A 17474-nucleotide genomic window follows, 5' to 3' on the forward strand; every position below is an offset into this window, starting at 1 on the left:
GTAATACAATTTGTGCTGCTGTTTAGAAAACGTTATTTTTCAGGAATAAATGCTATAGCTCAGAAACTCCATATGAATTAGAAAGTAGAGAAAAAAATGTGTTGATTTGAACATCCAAGAAACAACAATTACTTCTTCTTCAGTTCATTAGTTTATCGTTGCTTGCTTTGTATGGATATTATGGGTTAATTATAGGAATAGTCTATAGCTAAATATACTATAGCTAGGAGGCAAGAAGAGCATGAAGGTCTGCAGTACTACTGTGAATAAGTTGGTGACATAAGTTATAAAATTTTTGAAGAGTGCCTATAGACACTTTGTAGAATGCAAGAAGAGTATTCCAGTGGAGTAGTTTTTTGCTATAAGAACAGAAGAGGTCGAGGCTGGTGTTTCTGAGCAAAGATTTCTTGGCCTATGCATTCTGATGATACATACATTTAGCTACACCTAGATCTTTCCCACTGCAATTTTGGAATTAAATTTGTGTACCTGGAACCTTGACAGAACTCAATCTTAGTTACAGGGCAGGTGGTTCCTATATGAGTAATCTTGAGATTTTTCCACAGAATGAATTTATGGCAGAAGAGTGTAGGTGTTAAATCATAAACCTTATTTCTGTGTTGATTTAGATACCATAGAGTGAAGGAGACCCATTTATGACCTCAAGGCTTCATTATGGTAGGTGCTGTACAAACACAGAACGCAATATCAGTTCTTCCCTGTAGAAGTTGAATTCTCCCTGTGCATTATCAGACTAACCTGATGCTGTGCTGCTAGTACCTGAACACAGTTATTAACCTTTTGAAATGTATAAGTGCTCTGTCTGGTCTGGTTTTTGAATAGGAATATCAAACAAAAGAAAAATAGCATCCAGTGCTGTGATGCACATAAGCTTCTATCTCTGTAAATTTTGGAAGTGTCTTAATCTCTTGAAGATTATATCACACTGTGATGCTCATCATGTTCTTCTTCCTTGCTCTGCTTGTTCTTGAAGAAAAGACCATTTCATAAGATGCTAAATAGTCAATGTAGGTATTGGGGAAATTTTGCCAAGAAGCTTTCATCTGGGGACAATGAGTATATATGGAGTGAATTTTGTCCAGCTGTTTTTACACGCTTGAAAAATGAGATTTGTAATTGAATTTTTGAACAATACTGTAGACATAGTCTTTCCAAGAAATGGCAGCCCCTCGTGTAGTTTCCATAACTTTCATTTTTTCAGACCTGCGTGGCCACATTGTCTAGGGAGATTAACATTACTTAAAAATATTCAAGACCCAACAACTCAAAAATCCAATGTTTTCCCGAATGAACAAAACATTATCAAAGCAAATGGCATTTGCTTTTTCATACACAGAACAAAAAGAGCAGTACTAAAACCCACGGGCAGTCAGGAAAAATAAACCTGTCAAATGTCAGCTTGTTTCGTGCTTCGTGACATAAATTAAGAAAGCAAACTGCACTGCCCTCCTTGGAAGATGTTCAATTTTAAGATATTCCTCTATAAAGGAAGAAGACAAAAAAAAGAAAACTAAGCAAGTCATTTATTCATATCTGTGGACTGAAGTCTGTGGACAAGGAAGAGGAAAGACCATATACCATAAAAGTGTTTGTAGTTAATATAATATCTCATATTGTACTTGGAAGTTGAGCAGTCACTTCACCTTTCACCATTTCAAAGGATAAATCTTACTGCATTGTGGTTGTGAGCCTTGATAAAATAGCTGTAATTTTAGGTAACGTTTCGTTTAATGATAGTTTTGTCACTGAGTCTGTTGTAAGTACTTAGAAGTGTGTTTGTGGGTTCAGGAGAAGTGGATTCAGGCATAGGGAGGTAGATGGAAACAAGCAGAGGAGATGGACTGAAGAATTCATTACTTTGGAAGTTGAAAGATAAAATAACTGGACAATAAAGACAGGCTGTTCCTTCTGGTTGATTTGTTCTTTCCTCCTCACCCACTTCTCCTGACCTCGCCTTCTCCTGACCAGAAGGGTTTTCCTCCCAGCTATTTGGCTTGATGAAATACTAGAAAAAGATGGTAGAATGTGTGTTGATTACGTATTAGAAGAAAATTGAATCTAGTGGGTGGCTTCTCTTGCTAAATTTTTTTTAACAGACTGTTCCTTTAATATGTATGTACGAGACTATTTTGGTTATGGAACAAAAATAAACATAAATATTAAAAACTCAATCAAAGCCTTTAAAGTTCTTTTGCTTAGTTTTCAAGTGAAGCAAGCAGAACAGATCAGTCTGACCCAGGAGACAAAGCTGTGGTCTCAAAGTGACTATTACTGTTAGAAAATTATTCCACATTTGAGATTTAGAAAGATAAGTTCTTTTTCAACAAGAATAGGCATAATTGAATGTTTACTTCTTCTCTCAAGTTCTTGAGGAGTGGCTTACTTAGCATGCATAGTCTGAAAGCCAAGTCCTTATTTTAGGAGTTAATTTAGACTGGATTGCACACAGGAGCCTGAATGCATCAATTTAACAGAGTTAGAGAATAATGTGACAGTTTTGATTTTTGCTTCTGCTGCAGAGAGCAGTTAGGAAAGAAACTTCTGTAAGATTTTTGACCTCAGTTGCTTAATAACATGCCACCTGACCTCGCAGTTCCATAAGCTCTTCTGTGTTATACTGATACCTTAGTGGGTTGGTTTTTTTGCCATGTAAAATCTTTGACTCTCAGTATATGGGAGTTTTATCTAAAGTAGGAAGCCATTTAAAATGTTTTATTTCTAGCAGAGGTAAGCACAGTTTACATCATTGCTGTGGTGCAAAATGTGCATTCTTAACTTATACTAATGAGCAAATCTTAATGATGCAGAAGCTATTTTCAAACCCTTGATTATAAGCTGTCCGTTAATCTTAAATATGAGCATAGGTCTTTGTTTCTAGAGTTTCTGAAGTTTTGTGTCAACTCACAGTTAAATCTGGTTGTCAGGTAAAGTGCTCTTTGGTGATCTGTTGAGGTACATCTGTAGAATGTGCAAATGGATAAAAAGGAAGGTGAAGATGATGGAAAAGAACAAATGACTGATGTGCCAATTGGAGAGAAGGCTTACGTGTTGCCAATTTGAACTGGAAGGTAAACAGAAAAGAATGTCTGAGGAGAGTATGAGAACATGTGGTTGAGACTGAAGCTTTTGAGCACAATTCCCATTTTGAGGTGTTGTACATTGCTGGGTAGCCGCTGTGGCCGAGGTTTTGTTTCCTTTGTTCTCTCTGATTTGTGCACAGGAGGAAGTCTATATCCTTTAGCTTTGGTTTTTCTTGTCTTCTGTTTTGCACTGGTGAATCAAGGCAGTATGCTGTTAGGCTGTACTCTGTGGTGTACTTTATTCAGTGCAGCTGTTGAGACTTTGTACAAGACTGCCTGGGTTCATTATGTACATAAATTATGTTCTACACAGTTTAAAACACTGATTTGTCTTCTAAAACATGATGTGTAGTGTGTGTATCCTTGAAATTTGTTCACTCCTGTGCCCACTGTGAATCTGTTTCAATAATAGCCATGACTTAAACTGAAAGCAGGAGAAGAAATTTGAGTCTTTGCTTCTGGACCTCATCCCAGCTTTGGGACCTCATCCCCTTTGGATATATTCATTTCTGAGCATTTTGAGAATAACACCTTATATGCAGGGCTGTTGGATGCTCCATACTTTGCCTCGATCCAAGATCAAAATCTAATTTCTTTTACTTTCAGTAACTGCTGAGCATAACAGTTTGAAGACCTAATTTAGGCTGTATTGAAAGCAAGATTTCTTTATTGGCAGCTTTACAGGAGTCTCAAAAATTGTTAAATAAAAGCCAGCATAGATACAAAAGTAAGTGTGGGTGAAGTGTATAACGAAAAAAGTTTTGTCAACTTGTTCCTAATACTACATAGCAAAATATGCTTTAAGAGTCTTGTGCATTGTAACGTCTTGCCTTATTCTCCTTGGGAAGTTGAACGTTTCTGTCTGTGGGTATTTCTGAGGATTCCACGGATATAATCCAGGAGTTCTTCTAGACTATTATGTATGTCTCACAGAGGAATTGCAAAGCTTCCTATCTTGCTTGATGTAGTTGAAGCTAGAAATAGTATTATAAGACACAGAAAGCCATATAGCGGTTGATTCTAATGCAAGGACATGCTCTTGCAGTTCAAACTCTATTTTAAAGACTGGTTTTACATTAGCAAATAAATGTTGAACTCCTTTTTGTTTATTTATTTCAATTGTGAATGAAATATGCTTTATGAAATTTAGCTTTTAGTTAACAATTATTTTTAGAGAATGGCTCAGTTGGTCAATATTTAAGTAGATCCGTGTATTCATCTGGTCTGGAAGCTTGAGAGCAAGGCACTTAGGTATGACTTCTTGAAGATAAGGGCTCAGAGTCTCTTGTAAGACACAGTTGCAACAATGCAACCTTTTCTTTTTGTGAGATTGGACTGAATCAGCTTCTAATGTGGCAAGCCAGTCAGATAGTTTTATCCTTTCCTTTTCTCTCTTTGGCCACCTGACATGCAAACCTTCCAGCATTTTTTTTTTTTTTTTCTGATTTTCTTGTGAAGGTTTTCATGTCAGGCAGCAGGAACCTGGCACTGTACAAACCTTTGAGGGCTATTTGGGTAAAGCTTGATTGTCAGGAATGCTTTATCCATTGGGCTGCAGTATTTCAAGCAGTGACGCTGTGATTGCCTCACCAGGTCCCTGGAATCTGCTGCTTTGGCTACATCTCTTAAACAGAATGCTTTAAGTTATTTGGGTTTGTTCATTCTTTCATGTTGATTCACATTGCCAGTTCAAACTGGCAACATGTAAGCCTGCTCTCCAGTTGGCACATCAGTAATTTGTTCTTTTCCATCATCTTCACTTTCCTTTTTATCCATTTACACATTCTACAGATGTACCTTCTATATGTCCTGATTATCAAAATTCAGTGTATATAGAACGTGTTCACAATGAAAAGGTTTGGAGTGGCCTCACTCACCAGAAAGGTTAACTTTTAATTTCCAAACAGAAATATGTTCAGGACTGTTCTTCAGTTTTTCTGATCACGTATTTTATGCTCCATTGGCTAGGAGGTTTACAAAAAGGTAGTTGGAGAAGAGATCATAGTTAAAATAAATGAAGATGTGGGATGTATAGGAAATTTGTTATTGCTGTTTTGAGTAGAAATTCCAATTATCCACACTTTTATTTTTTCTTTCTGAATAGAAAGGAATTCACTGATATGGTTTTGAATTCTGGAACTGAAGCATTTTGTGTTCTGATAATTGTATAAGGATCATCCAACAGATGGCTGTTTATTCATAGCTCAGATGACAATGCTTTGAGTTTGTAGGTACATAGACGAGTAGTTTTTTGTTTGATAGTGCAAAGCAGTGTGATGTAGTCCTCCCAAGAAGTTGCTGATATGAAATCTAAACATTTTTTGCAGAAATAAAATGCATTACAAATCAATTAGGTATTCTGAGTAAATAAGAAGATTCATGTTAATTAAAAGAATGAAAAGTGATGACTGTGTCTCTTTTCCCAAACTTGTTATGCCTGCCGTTATTTAAAAAAGAGTCTGGACTGTTCTGCCTCATCACTGAATGCAGCCACCAAAACCCAAATAAGTGCACTGTCTTCTTTCTGATAAGAGACAGTTGTCACTAAATAGATTTCTGCCCCCAGCCTACTTTGTGATGGTGGGGAAGTTTCTGAGTTCAAAGATGAAAAAAAATAATTAATTTAAGTTAATACGTAAGGGTGCAAGAACAGTGTTGATCTAATGGGATCTGTATGTTAGGGAGTGTTTTGGTATTGCAGAGCTCAGTGCTGGTAATGATAAGGTTAAGTTCTTATGGGTAGAGATCAGAGAAAGGCCAGCAAAGTGATGTCCTACTGAGAGCCTGTTGTAGATCACCCCACCAGGATGAAGAGGCAGATGAAGCGTTGTGTGAGCAGCTGCCAAAAGTCATGCAATTGCTAGTCCTTGTTCTCATGGGGATTCAACTTTATCAGGTTTTTGCTGGGAATACAATATAACAGAAAGGAAAACCTAGAAGTTTCCTGGAGTAAGTAGAAGATAACTTCCTGATGCAGCTGATAAGAGAGCCTACCAGGGGAGATGCCCTGCTAGATGCTATTTTTTATGAACAGAGAAGTACTGGTGGGAGATGTGGTGGTCAGAAGCCATCTTGGGGATAGCAACTACAAAATGATAGTTATTGATTTGGTCAATCTGAGAGGAAGGTCAGCAGAATTGCTACCTTGCAGAGCAGACTTTGGGCTGTTTAGAAGATTGATTGGGAGAGTCCCTTAGGAGTCTTGTCCTGAAAGGCAAAGGGATCCAAGAAGGCTGGATGTTTCTCAAGAAGGAAATATTAAAGGAACAAGAACAGCCATCCTCAAGTGCCCTAAGACAAGCTGATGTGCAGAAAGACCAGCCTGAGTGAACAGGGAGCTTTTGCTGAGACTCCTGGCAAAAAGGATTTTGCTTCATGTAGAAGGGGCAGGCAAGTCAGGGAGAGTACAGGGATATTGCTAGGATAAGTAGAGAGAAAATAAGAAAGACAAAAGCCCAGCTAGAACTTAATTCGGCCACCATTGTAAAAGATAACAGAAGGTGTTTTTAGAAATACATTAACAACATGAGTGCCAAGGAGAGTCACCATCCTGTACTGGATGAGGAAAAAGCTGAAGTACACCATGCCTTCTTTACTTCTGTCTTTTTCTATTTCTTTTTCTAATTAATCAGTTATCCTCAAGGTACTCAGCCCTCTGAGCTAGAAGACAGGGATAGGGAGCAGAATAATCCCTCCATTCCTTCAGGAGGAAACAGTGACCTGCTGCTCCACCAGGCTGTCACAAGTCCATGGGGCTAGATGGGATTGACCTGAGGGTACTGAGGGAGCTGATGAAGTGCTTGCCAAGACACTTTCTGCCATCTGTCAGCAGTTCTGGACAACAGGGGAGCTTCCAGATGACTGGAGTCTTGCCGGTGTGACTCCCATCTATAACAAACTTTTGAAGGAGGATCTGGGGAACTACAGGCCTGTCAGCCTGACCTCAGTACTGGGGAAGGTTGTGGAGCATATCGTCTTAAGCATGATCACACAGCATGTGCAGCACAGTCAGGAGGTCAGGCCTAGCCAGCATGGGTTCATGAAAGGCAGGTACCGTCTGACCAAACTCATCTCCTTCTGTGACTAGGTGACCCACGTAGTGGGTCAAGGAAAGCCTGTGGGCATAGTCTGCATAGACTTTAGTGTAAAGCCTTTGACACAGTCTCCCACAGCATTTTCCTGGAGAAGCTGGTGGCCCATGGCTTGGACAGATACAGTCTTTGCTGGGTGAAGATCTGGCTTGATGGCTGGGCCAAGAGAGTGGTGGTGGATGGAGTTAAATCCCACTGATGACCAATCACTAATAATGACCAGAGGTCAGCCCTGGGGCCTGTCCTCTTGAATATGTTTATTGGTGATCTGGACAAGGGGATTGAGTACTCCCTTAGTAAGTTTGCAGATGACACCAGGTTGGGGGGAATTGTTGATCTGTCTGAGGGCAGTAAGGATCTACAGATGGCTCTGGATAGGCTGGAGTTATGAGCTGAGGCCAATTATATGAGGTTCAGCAACACCAAGTGAGAGGTCCTGCACTCTGGTCACAAAAACCTTGTGCAATGCTACAGGCTTGGGGCAGAGTGGCTGGAAAACTGTGGGGTGGAAAAGGATCTGGGAATGTTAGTTGACAGCTGGCAGAACATGAGCCAGCAGTATGCTCAGGTGGCCAAAAAGGCCAATGGCATCCTGGCTTGTATCAGAAATAGTGTTGCCAGCAGGAGCAGAGAGATGTTCAGGGAGGATCTTGACTCTGGTGGGTAATGTGTTCAGTTTTGGGCCCTTCACTACGAGAAAGATGTTGGGGCTCTGGAGCATTTCCAGATAATTGCAGTGAAGCTGCTGAAAGATGTGGAGCACAGGTCTTACAAGGGGTGGCTGAGGAAACTGGGATTGTTCAGTCTGGAGAAGAGGAAGCTCAGGGAAGATCTTACTGCTCTTTGCAGCTCCTCGAAAGGAGGTTGTGGTGAGGTGAGGGTCTGCCTGTTTTAGTTCACTTGCAATAGGATGAGAAGTAATAGCCTTTACTTGTGCCAGGGAAGGTTCAGGTTGGATATTAGGGGAAATCTCTTCTCAGAAAGAGCAGTGAGGCAGTGGCACAGGCTGGGGTGGTGGAGTCACCGTCTCTGGAGGTGTTCAAGAACCATGTGGATGTGGCACTGAGGGACGTGGTTAGTGGGCACAGTAGGGATGGGTTGACAGTTGGACCAGATGCTCTTAGAGGTCTTTTCCAACATTAATGTTTCTGTAATTCTGTAGTGATTCTATGGCAGCCGTGAGATGCATGGTAATGTATGACTTGGATGCACACTGCTAATGCTGATGCGGAAGAGTCCAAGCCTGTCACACATGTACACATCCTTTTAGCCTAAGTGTTTATTTAGGAATTTGTTTAAATTTGAAAAAGCTGTGAGCCTTTGTGGAGCTGCTGGGCTCTCAACTTAGTTCAAAATTGCTGGAATGATGAGTAAACATGGGTATGGTTCGTGACATGGGAAAAAAATTAATTTAATAATTCAGCGCTCTTGCCCTGTAAATGAAGAAGGTATGAATATTTCCTGACAGAAGTGTTGCATCATTAATATCTGTAACGCTCTTGTGGATTAAGTATTCTTGTCTTTTTATGTTTAGAGCTGCATAAAAGAGACTTGTGTATATGGGGGCAGCAGCTTTCTCCAGGGGAAGCATCCCAGGAGTAACCTGCTGGAGGTGCGATGCCAATGTGACAGGGCCTAGCAACACACTGCCCTGCTTTTCCCAGGTGCCTCAACGGAGGCAATTTTGATCCTCAAATGCTGACAATGATGTTAATGCCGCATGGACTTGGCTGGTGTGTCAGTCCACTTAAAATATCTTGAATAGGAAATTCACATTTTGCATATTTTGTAAAACACAGTCAAGTTGGACATGAAATGCTAAGCTTGAAGAATAACGAGGGAAACGTGTTTGTAGTGTTCTGCAGCCTTTCTCAAAATCTGTCTGAAACTTTGGAACCAGAGAGCACAGAGTGCAGCTTCATTACCTGTTTTAGTTCCTGGACCCGGTGATCTGCCCATTTTGGTTGAAGAGGGATATGTCAGTGGCCTGTGTATCTTTCATTTGCTGATTACTTGTAGGCATTTCTGTCTTGGCACTTCACATTTTTTCTTTTCTTAGGAAATAGGTGAACATTTTATTATTAACTTTTGATTTTGTGAACTTAATCTCTTGAATTTTTATCTTGTTTGTGTGTTGCAGCTGGTGCTCAGGATAAAATTGGCTGGGCTTTTGGCTTGGGCTTAGAGAGGCTGGCCATGATCCTGTATGATATCCCCGATATCAGACTGTTCTGGAGTGAAGATGAACGCTTCTTGAAGCAATTTATTGTGCCTCATATTTCCCAAAAAATAAAATTCCAGGTAAAGTAATATGTATGCAATAATTTTCTGTCAGTAAGAAGTGTGTGTAGGCCTAAAGAATATAGTATAATTAAGTATAATTAAAATTCTGGATCATTAATGGGTCAGATTTTTAAACATAAGCTTTCATACTATCATGGTTCTTTGATACACAACAACAAAATCTGGCTGTTGATAATAACATGCTTTCAGCCAGATAATGTTCTGAGTTGCTGCTGATACTCCATGAATATCTCTCTTGTGAATAATCCTTAAACACGTATTTAACTTTTAAATCTGTCCAGAATAAGATGTGTGTCTGAATTGATTGTGTTCTTGAATTCTTTTCGTAAAAACCTGTTTGATACTGACACTTCAACTATTGTAATATGTTTCTAATTTTCTCCTTTGTTTTTACTCTAAATTCATTGAATTCAGCATGAGTTGCATTGTTTAACATTGATAAAATGTTTTCTGAACCTGTACCACTGTCTTCAATACATGGGCTATTTTCTCCAATTGGTGGTGATGGTGGGAGTGTAGTCTCAACTTTTCCTTTTGAAACTCCTCTGGTGAGACTTCACATGATTTTGTAGTTGGCAACTTGTCTTACTGCTTGTAGTAGCAAAGTAGTCAGGCATAAATGGATTGAGTGGAAATGCTACTTCCATAATATTCTCCAGTATCAGTGCAGGAAGGCTTAAATCAGCTGGGATCACTGGTCTATGGGGGAGTTGAGCTGACAGCTGCGTAGATGTCTGACAAATTCTGAATTAGTAGAGCATGAAAGTGCTTATTGCTGCTGCCTTTTACCATTTTCCTTGGTTTGTTTGTGAACAGCTTTATTAACTTTTTTTAGAAGTGAAAAATTTAAAGGGAAAATCACCAGTGATAATGCTGAGGCAGTCATCATGTCCAACCAGAGCTGCATCCATTTTTGAGTTCATGGCAGTTCTGGCACATCTTAAAAATAAGAAGTTGCGTACAAACATGCGAAAGAACTTTACAGTAAGAGTGGCAGAGCACTGGAACAGGCTGCCCAGAGAAGTGGTGACGTCTCCTTCAATGGAGATGTTCAAGATCCATCTGCATGTCTACTTGTGCAACCCATTGTAGGGTATTGCTTTAGTAGGGGGATGGACTTGATGACTGGGACTTGAGGTCCCTTCCAACCCCTGTGATTCTGTGATTTGGTGATCTTGTCTGATAGAGTCAAAACAACGTTTGGATAGGCTTTTTTTTTCCTTTTGCTTCTCCAGCACTATCACTGGGGCAGTCAGATAGTAGTTACTACTTACAGAAAGAAGACAGTTTTGCCACTTTTCCTAAAGTGGATCTGGTTTCCTGTATCTCTTATAGCAAATCTGGTCATTTGTTTTTGTAGAGATAGTCACAAAATTGAGCTTTATTGATTTAAACACATTTTGAAGTGGTAACATGAATCATGAGATGCGGTGTAATAGTGGCTGTCTTCAAGGTAAAGGAACAATCAGCTGCCAGTGTGCTCTGTCTTAAACCGCAGAGAATGACTGCAGTAATATTACCTGACCATTAATTACTGCTGTATTGCAATGATGTGTTGGCAGTTGCTGTACCCCAGCAAACAGTCCAGTGAAAACGTTGAAAACCTGGGAGTATAAAGTATGAGATAGGAGCAGAGAAGATAGAAAGATGGGTTATTTAAATTCTTTTCATTGTTCTACAGCAATAGTCTGTCCAATGTTTCAGAAAGTTTGCTTTTTTTTTCCTCTGGTGTCAAAAACTTCTTTAAAAAAATCATTCTAACCCTTAGTTTATAATTTTCAGTGCTGTCTCTCAAGACTGCTAGTGTCTGGCTTGACTTTTTTTGTTCTGAAGGTAGCCTGTATTCAGCCTTCATATACTGAACCTTTTGAGCTCAGTACTTTCTACCCATATATACTGACATTGCATTTTAAGGGTAATGACTCTTTGAATGAGAATGTTGTAAATAATCTCTGGTGCTACCGTTGGGTCTTTATCGATGAGAATTGGTTTCAGCTATGCTGTATAGCCAGATTAGCAGGCCTTCTGCACCTGTCTTTCTAAAGAGATGTAATTAATTTATCCTGGGGTTTATTCATATCTTATTTGAAAGAGAAATTTTAGTCTGTCTTGCACTGTTGATGTTTAAGAAATCTTGAAGGATATTAGAAAAGTGATAGATTTTCTATACACAAGGCAGTGCAGTATTTTTAGCCTGGCTGAACTGAAGCAGTATGGACTATGTTTTCTGAGAGCCTTTTGCTGCTCGAATTTAATGCTACAGCCTCACAAGGCCTGGGTAAATGTCCATCCTAATGTGCTTAACTGTGATAGACTTCTCAACCTTTGGATACTCCCCTGTCCCTTCTTATAATCTGGATATTATCCACCAACTGAAGTATTTTTCTTTCTGTTCATTAAAATGTTCTTCAAACAGATTAAGACCACGGTGAACAGCAGTAACATTTAATAATAGCTTGGCTGAACGTATTCTTGTTCTGAATGGAATTTAATTTGAGATTTTTCCTGGGACATAAATATATGTTTTGTGCCTTTAAGCAGCCTGAATGTGTCAAGTTTTTACCTATGTCATCAGTTGCTGAACTGATGCATGTAGGCTTCAGTAGGTCAGAAAGCTGCTGGGAAAGCTGACAGTGCTGGTACCATTGGGGTCACTCAGCACAGCAGTGCTAGAGTGCTGCTCCCCACACATCAGCTTGTGGTGTTGATTTGGATTACCTAAATCGCTGCAGCTATGATTTGACAGAAGTCACAGCAGCGTGGGGCTACTTACCTGTCTTCAGTCACTTATGTGTAGGGCTTCTGTTCAGGCTGTGAAATGGAAGAGCTGAGGGTGGACAGGGCAGGAAAGACTAAGCACCTGCAAGGCGTAACGTAGTAAAACAAATGGCCTGGATCCGATCTACTACACTGTTATCTCTCTGCTCATCAGAGTTCTGAGCAGAGTTGCGTGTAATCACTTTTTGGCCCATGTTGAACCTGCATTCTTAAAAGAAAAAGATATGTCTGTGGGCTGACAACTTACAAGAAAAGGTACAAAAATGAAATGACATTTAGGTAAGGAAGACTCTCACAGTTGAGATGAAGTGCAGTGTGCCTAGAGGTGTTGATTAAGATGAATGGACTCTGGAGACAGGGCAGCTCCCAGAACCTCCATCACTGCGCTGCCAGACTGAGCAAGCTGCACGTTGTGCCCACTGACTACTCTTGCCTCACAAAATCACTTTGGGCTGATGCTGGTGGTGGCTACTGATGCTGCTGTTCTTTTAAATGAGTATTTTGATTGCAGATGAGTCTTGTAGACCGGTCTCAGGTCAGACAGAAGTATGTTTATGTTGTTTTGAGGGAAGCGCTATCTGATTCCTAGCTAAATGCAGACTTCCTAAGTGGGATTGTAAGGGTTGCTTTCTTCTTGTTTTCCTCATTTCTGCAGTATCTATATTATTCTGCAATGTCTACAATAGCTCTCGCACCACCTACATCTCAGCACCCCCTTTCTTCACCTGAAGGGGCTGCTACTTGTATCTGCTGGCATGTGCAGTCTCTCCAAACTGTTTCTTCCAAACAGTGCTAGCTTCTACTTGTAACAGTAGACTTTCTAACCATGATCATTTTAATAGAGACTGGATGCATGGAGCTCCTAGAACATCTCTGCTGGGAGTGAGGAGAGCTGAGTAGCTTGTACTGTTCACTGTTCACCTCCCACACAGCTGTAGCTGAAATGATGTATGTAGTCCTAAAATAGGAGCCTGTTTCTGCTTTGAGAAGTGTCCAGTCAAGGTTAGCAGGGATGATGCTCAGAAAAGAGATGATGCTTCAGAAAGCTGATGTTGTGTAGAAATACGATTCATTACACAAAGTGAGCTTATCTTGATGGACAGCAGATTGGCTATGAGCCAGCAGTGTGCTCCTTGGGGCCAAGAAGGCCAATGGTCTCCTGGGGTGCATTTAAAAGAGCACAGCCAGCAGGTCGAGGGAGGTGATCCTCCCCTCTACTTCTGCCATGGTGAGGCTACGTCTGGAATGCTGTGCCCAGCTCTGGGCTCCCAAGTTCAAAAAAGACAGAGATCTCCTAGAAAGAGTCCAGTGGAGGGCAACAAAGGTGATCAAGGGCCTGGAGCATCTCCCTTATGAGGAAAGGCCAAGTAACCTGAGGCTGTTCAGCCCAGAGAAGAGAGGACTGAGAGGGGATCTCATCACTATTTAAAAATATTTAAAGTACGAGAGTCAGGTCCATTGGGGAGGATTCTTTTCAGTGGCGAGCAACAGTGGAAGAAGGGGCAATGGGCACAAACTGAAACACAGGCAGCTCCAGACTAACACAAGGAAGAACTTCACTGGGAGAGAGATGGTGCTCTGGGACAGGCTGCCCAGAGAGGTGGTGGAGTCTCCTCCTATGGAGATATTCAAGACCTATCCAGATGATTTCCTGCGAGACCTGCTGTAGGGAACCTGCTTTAGGATGGTCCTGGCCTCAGTGATCTCTAGAGGACCCTTCCTACTCCTAAAATTCTGTGATTCTATCATTCTCCTATGGAAAGTAACAAAGGTTACCTCACTTCCATTTGCCTTCGTTCAGTGTGCCATATGAATTAGACCCCTACACAGAGCATCTTTATGTTGTTACTGTGCACTTTTCAGTTTACTGAGGTGGTCATCATCCCTGTGCATCTTTCTTGTGCACATAACTGATTGTTCCTGAGAGACAAGGTAGCTTGTCCTGAAGCCTTAGTAGATTATGAATATAAAATTCACTTGCAGGTCCAAGGGAAATGTTTTATAAATTAAACCTTTTTAATCTATGTTCTTTTTTCCAGGCTTTGGAAAACAGATCATTTCATGTGTAAGCCAGCTATTTCAACCAATTTAATCTTACTGCGTTCAGAGCAAAAAATGAGTCTGTCTAATCCATCATTAGTATGCTATACTATATAATTTATATTTATCTTCTTATTCTGTGATTAGCTTTATTTTCCAATAAAAAAATAAATGGATTCACTAGGTGCTACATTTTCAGATATTTTTCATCAAGATTAGGTAACTCCAAACTTAAATGGTTATTCATTTATTATGCTTACTTTCTAATAGTGCATCTATTAAAGGCAAATGCACAGCCATTAGTATGTAAATTCAACTTGGATGTCTGAACAAATGAGGTACAGCCTCAACTGTGATTTATTGTCTAATTAGTTTTACTGTAATTGAAGATGTATAAAGTGTGTGTGTATACACATGTGGAGGTACAACAGAATAGGTGATGGAATAGCATAAATATTTTATTGGCATGACTTTGGGAAAGTTGAATTTTCCTGTGTGTGACTTCTGTAGATCATACTAAATGAATGTCAGTAAAACCTTTACAGTGCCATGTAGCATCTTGGGCTTGTCTGTAAGCTCTGCAGAACATTGTGAAATTTGTTTTTTTATTTTGGATAAGCAAAGAAAGAAGGCAAAAATACCTTCTTTTCTGGGAGGCCATGTACTGAACTGCATGATTGGATTAGAAATTGCTTGACCAAGTCTTCTCTCATCAGGGTGTTGTATAATTTATAGCCAATGCTCCAGGAACCTGAGTCCTCTGGCCTCAGACAGGCAAAGTACTGAAGCATATGCTGAGCTTTTAACTTGCAAGTAATCCCATTTAAATCAATGAGTTAGTTCCTGTTCTCAAAGTCAGGTATATCCTAAATGCTTTAGTAGGTTTGGGTCAGAGTTCTCTTACTAGGATCCAAGAGTGATCAGTGCCTTGTAGGGTTGAAGTTGAGAAAACTTTCAAAATGGCTGTTGTAGGCATTTGGAGTTCAGTGTACCAGTCAGTCTTCAGTCTGTTTTCTTGCTACAGCTTTGGGGCTCTTCGTTCAGGTACAGAACATGGCATTTATCCTTGTTCAAATCTTGTAAGGTTACAGTTGTCTCATTCCTCCAGGCTGCTTAGATCCCTCTGTATGACAGTCTGGTTACTGAGTGTGTCAGCTCCCACTGTTTGGTGTCATTCTTCAGATTTTGTGAGCAAGCACTGGATCACCACTCCCAGGTCACTGAGAAAGATGTGAAACTGTACAGGTACCAGTATAGACAGACACCTGCAATACTCTACTTATACTCTGCAGGAAAGCCATTAAGAACTCATTAACAGCGCTGAGTCTATCCATACAAAAGGCATTTTTCACATATCTCTTTATTCAGCCTTCCAGACAAAAATGTCCTAACTCGGGCACAAGAATTCTTTAAGAGACAATGCCAAAAACCTTTTTAAAATCATTAATCATCAGAAAAGGTAAATTATAGCTGCTGTTCTCTCCCTTTACTGGATTAGAAATCTCGTCAGAGGAAGCATTCAGGTTGGTCAGGCTTGATTCAGCTTTGGTAAATCCATGTTGGCTAGTTCCAGTCACTCCCTTTTCTCTGTGTGTGCAGAAATGTGTTTCAAGATGACACACTGCATGGTTTTCCATGACAAAGGTGAAGCTTACCAGCCTTTGGTTCACTGGCTTGCCACCTGGCTTTTCTGAAGTCTGGCACTATTGCGTGTCTCTTGTCATTGGGGATCTCTCATGATCTCCATAACCTTTCATAGGTAATAATTCCCCTCTTGTGAATGCACATCAATGCACTAGACTCAAACCTTTGATCCACCTGGCTTTAAGCTTTGCTCAGACTGACCTGTGGAGTACACCAGTACAGTTTTTATGACATGGCAGATTATTTTAAAAGTTGAATTTATTTCTTTATTTCTTCAAATTCTCAACTATGCGGGAAGTACAGGGCCTTATAATAAATGTAGAGAGTGCCATGGAGGTTTTGGAAGCTTGAAATGTGAAATACTCCTATTCCCACTTAGAAGATGTCCTTTCTTTTGACCGTAGTTCCAGTCAGACACAGCAATTTAAACTCCTCTACATTTCAAAGATTTTGATGCTTTTGTGATTGTTATCTACTGCCTGTTCCCAGAGCCTTGGTTCTCTCAGTACAGGATAAGAGGCATAATGTTCTTTCCTGTGTGCTTTTCTGCTTTTCTCTTCCAGTTGCACTGCAGCAGCCATGTATGTAACTACACTGAGAAGCAGTGGATCAGGGACCTTTTTATCTCTATGCTTCCTGAAAGCCTTATCAGTCCCCAGATCCACTTCACAGTTCTGCCCCATCCCCTCAGCACAACTGAGGAGACAGCACCTTTGTTTTTAGAGGCAGGATAAACAAAAATTGACATCAGAAAAGAGGAGAAAAAAGAATTAAGGTGGCTGTGCCACAAAGCAGTGTGCCACAGCATTGTGGCCTGCAAGAGAAATGTCACAGATGAGGATAGAAAGAAAAGTTTCTTCTACATGGGAGTCTTCTGCCTTTTCACACAGAATCACAGAATCGCAGGGGTTGGAAGGGACCTCAAGAGATCACTGAATCCAACCCCTACAAAGCAGGTTCCATACAACAGGTCACACAGACAGGTGTCCTGCCAGGACTGGAATATCTCTGTTGAAGGAGACTCCACAACCCCTCTGAGCAGCCTGTTCAGTGCTCCATCACCCTTATCATAAAGTTCTTCTGCATGTTAGTGCAGAACTTCCGGTTCAGTTTTTACTACATTACTTCTTGTCACATCTCTGCACCACTGGGAAGAACCTGGACTCATCCATTTGCCTCCCTCCTCTCTTTAGATATTCATAAACATTTATTAGATCCCCTCTCAGTCTTCTTTTCCCCAGGCTGAACAGACCCAGGTTATTCAGCCTTTCCTCATATGGGAGATGCTCCAGGCCCTCTTTGTGGCCCTCTGCTGAACTCCTGCTAGGAGATCCCTGTCCTTTTTGAGCTGGGGAGCCCAGGACTGGTGACATTAGCCTAAATGTGGCCTCACCAGGGCAGAATAGAGGGGGATGGTCACCTCCCTCAACCTGCTGGCCGCACTCTTGTTAATGCACCCCAGGAGACTGTTGGCCTTCTTGGCCACAGGCACACACTGCTGGCTCAGACATCCAAA

At 40.7% G+C, this 17474-nt stretch overlaps 1 protein-coding gene across 4 annotated transcripts in view; it reads left to right on the forward strand.

Annotated features, from left to right (window-relative positions):
* Positions 1 to 17474, forward strand: part of FARS2 (phenylalanyl-tRNA synthetase 2, mitochondrial) — a 231718-nt gene that overhangs the window by 126043 nt on the left and 88201 nt on the right. For all 4 annotated transcript variants that reach the window (XM_052697584.1, XM_052697585.1, XM_052697582.1 and 1 more), the window contains one exon: positions 9333 to 9493. In XM_052697584.1, coding sequence (XP_052553544.1) covers positions 9333 to 9493 — 161 coding nt within the window. The remainder of the gene's footprint in view (positions 1 to 9332; positions 9494 to 17474) is intronic.

Source organism: Tympanuchus pallidicinctus, unplaced genomic scaffold, assembly GCF_026119805.1.
Source record: "Tympanuchus pallidicinctus isolate F22 unplaced genomic scaffold, pur_lepc_1.0 scaffold31, whole genome shotgun sequence".
NCBI lineage: Eukaryota > Metazoa > Chordata > Aves > Galliformes > Phasianidae > Tympanuchus > Tympanuchus pallidicinctus.